A 3,440-nucleotide genomic window follows, 5' to 3' on the forward strand; every position below is an offset into this window, starting at 1 on the left:
GACTGTGAAGGCATGTTTTAACGTGACATTGAAAGAGTTGATTTACATATCTTTCATTCAGCTTGGACTGTAATGCGTTATATTCATCTCCAAGCCGATGGGACATACACCAGAAGTAAACTTCTCATGCTCCCTCAAAACAAACACCTTCATGCCCTTTTCTTTCAGTTGGTGTGGAGCTCTAAATTAATTTTCTTTACCGTAGTTAGTTGCAGAGTTCATACACACACACACTTTTTTTTATTGAAACACCTATTGCACGGACAGAAAAATCCCAACAATATACATACATCACAAATTTGCTGTGTATAACCTTGCATGCACATCCAGCATTCTTAACATAGCAGCTGACCAGCGAGGAGTGGCCCGGGCAGCAACATCACACAGGGCCCTAAAACATCCACGGAGCCACAGGAAACAGACTCTGCTCATAGCGCCTGGTCTGTCCAGCAGCCTCTCTGTCTCTGGTGTCCGGATGCAGACATGCAAAAGGTTGTGAGGAGGAGAGCAATGAAAGTGAGAAAGCCTCTTCCAGGGTTAAAAGAGGAACAAACAAGGGAGTAAATAAGAGGGTTAGAAAAATATGATAATCCTAAAAGCAGTTCTCTGGACCCTGATGTGTAGTTCATGAAGCACTAAATAATGACAGTCGAAAAATAAAGAGACATTTGGTTCATTCTTATTAAATACTAAGTATGATTTACCTACCTCGTTGATTTGTTTGTCATACTTAAATCCCGAATTGAATGGTTAAACAGAAGAGGTCAAAGGGCCAAGATGAGAAGATATGTTGGTCAAATGCTGTGGTCCAAATAAAATGACTTCAGTTCTGTTGACATTGAAGTACGGAAAGAAAAAATGTTAAATTTTGATGATCTCCTGATAATTAAACTGCCTACATTTTAAGTGTAATGTGGAGGAAAGTTTTATTCAAAAAAAGAAAAAGATTCAAATATTGTCTTTTGTAAAGAGCGTACTTAGGTTGGCATCACTTTCCTCACTTTATTTATAGACGCATTAACCTAATTCAGCTTTTCCAGCCTTGCTGACGAGCAAAAACACAAGATGATGAGGAAGAAAAGCTACAACTTAAGTACTAATGTAAGTACTAGACTTCCTGATCCACACACCAGCTGGTGGCGGTAATGCACCAATTCGTTGTTTACCAACCGCCAATAAACCTCAAAGAAGAAGATTACAAAAGGCGGCTGCTGGGTTTGTTGACTTTCTCTGAGGAATGGCGGACCCCATGGAGGTTCACTTTTCGGTGAATGGTAAGTTAGTTTATTGTAACTTGACTCCTTTATCTATTTTTTCAATATGTCTGATGTAAATGTTGATATTCACGGTGCCTCCGCATTCCCTGGTGGACTGTTTTCTAGTGTGTTCGTCTCGGTGTCTTCTTGTTCGGCCTCTCTCGTCATGGCTGACGGGGCGTAACTTCCCAAAGTGTGGGCTCACTTTACTGACGATATGTGTGCTCCTTTATATGTAAATGCATCTAAATGTAATATTTGTTTAAAAAATAAAAACAAGTCTGTAGTTATGTGTGCTGTTTAAATTGTGTGTTGCTTATGGTTAATATGTTCAAATGTAGAGAGATGATCACAGCCTTTAAACTCACTTACATCACCAACACACATTTGTAGCAATTGCAAAAAAAAATAAGATTATTGAGTCTTTTAGTGTCTTTATTTTTTTTTTTGCACGAAATAATGCAGAGTACTATAAAAAGAAGTGATCAGTATCGACATTGGTATCAATAAAATCCTGGCAATACCCATCCATACATATTGCATATTATATTGTATACTGTAATTTGGAAACCGTACATTATGCGGTTTTAGACTGAATGTAATTATAGATCTAGGTAAGTCTAATCAATGCAAGTCTCAAATGATGATACAAGGGGCACAATAACTGTGTTTAGTCAGCCTCCATCTATACACATGGGAGTTATTCAGACGTACAGTATCCGTCTACAGTGTTTACGCTCCTAACTCTAATCATACTTTTGTGTCTTTGTCAGACTTCACTTCGACTGTCTCGAGCCACGCCGGCAACTCAAGTTCTGCAAATCCCCGTGACCCACAGCGCCATTCGGTTCATGCACAGTCAGTGGAACCCACACAACGTGATCATGATTATTGCAAGACGGGCAGTAGGCAAGATGTGCAATATAAGTCGACTCAATATAAGACGACTCAATATAAGTCGACTCAATATAAGATGACTCGATATGATGACGTTGGATACCCGTTTATTGATAATGACCACAAGGCTTTGCACTACATCGGTATCGCCCTGGATGTATTTAACATCCTTGTGTCTTCACTGGAAGGAAACACTAGCAATACATTTCCAATGTCTCTGCGGAATCAAGTTCTCCTGACGCTTATGATGTTAAAGACCAACCGTGACATTGCTAAGCTGGCCGAACAGTTTCGCGTATCGGAGAGCATGGCTAGCAAGATCGTCTCGTTTTGGATCGACGAACTGGAGAAAGTTCTGCAACCTCTAATTCCGTGGCTTCCCAAAGAAACCATTGAAGCAACCATGCCCCAAGCATTTAGGAAGCACTATCCTAACACAACGTGTGTTTTACAGTTCTGTCAGTGCTATGTGCAAAAAAACCCAAACCGTGAGTCAAGAGGGGAACCGCACGTCCACTATTATGACACGGTGAAATTTTTGGTTGCTGTCGCCCCATGTGGACTCATCATGTTCATCTCTGGAGCTTATGAGGTGCACAGCAGTGACAAAAGCATAACCTTGAACTCGGGACTTTTCGACAAATTAAAAGCCGGAGATGTGTTCATGACACAACATGGATATTGCTCCAGAAATGTGTCATCCACTAGCCACGTTGCTAGAGCAATCCAACATTTGAAGGTTTACAAAATATTATCACGCGTTGTTTCGAATCGCATGGCTCCTCAAATCAACAAGATTCTGAGAATATGTTCCGCTCTTGTCAATTTAAGATACGATGTCGTCCATGCCTCGCAGTAATTGAGCATGTGATCAACATGAGTGGACTTAATCTACTTGGTTGTCAAGAACCGTCCAAAGAAATGGTGCAGTATTAATCTCTGATGGTTGAAAAATGTTTTGGGGGGAAAAAAACATGTTAGGGAGTTGGGGAATTTGTGTGAATAGTTTTTGCATGTTTTATATTTACATTACATTCTTTTTATTATATTTATTTACATTTTTTAAAACTCTGACAACTTGGAAGGTGGAGAACAATAAGTAACCACTCTCATCGTGTAATGTCATCAGCTTGTTTTGAATATGACGTGACTGTTTTTTACTTTTCTTACTCATTTGCAGTAAAATGTACTGTATCAAACATCGTTGCACATCTCTTCATTCTTAAAACGGAAATGAAACGACTGTGAAGGCATGTTTTAACGTGACATTGAAAGAGTTGATTTACA

General features: G+C 39.5%; 1 protein-coding gene across 1 annotated transcript; it reads left to right on the forward strand.

Moving 5' to 3' along the window:
• Positions 1 to 6: 6 nt before the first annotated feature.
• On the forward strand, positions 7 to 3,434 carry LOC116379921 (uncharacterized). The gene is made up of 2 exons (XM_031841879.1): positions 7 to 1,274; positions 2,030 to 3,434. The coding sequence occupies exons 1-2, from the start codon at positions 1,238 to 1,240 to the stop codon at positions 3,010 to 3,012; spliced, it is 1,020 nt and encodes a 339-aa protein (XP_031697739.1). The 5' UTR covers positions 7 to 1,237; the 3' UTR covers positions 3,013 to 3,434.
• Positions 3,435 to 3,440: the final 6 nt, after the last annotated feature.

Source organism: Anarrhichthys ocellatus, unplaced genomic scaffold (assembly GCF_004355925.1).
Source record: "Anarrhichthys ocellatus isolate YVR2014 unplaced genomic scaffold, GSC_Weel_1.0 scaffold5532, whole genome shotgun sequence".
Classification (NCBI taxonomy): domain Eukaryota; kingdom Metazoa; phylum Chordata; class Actinopteri; order Perciformes; family Anarhichadidae; genus Anarrhichthys; species Anarrhichthys ocellatus.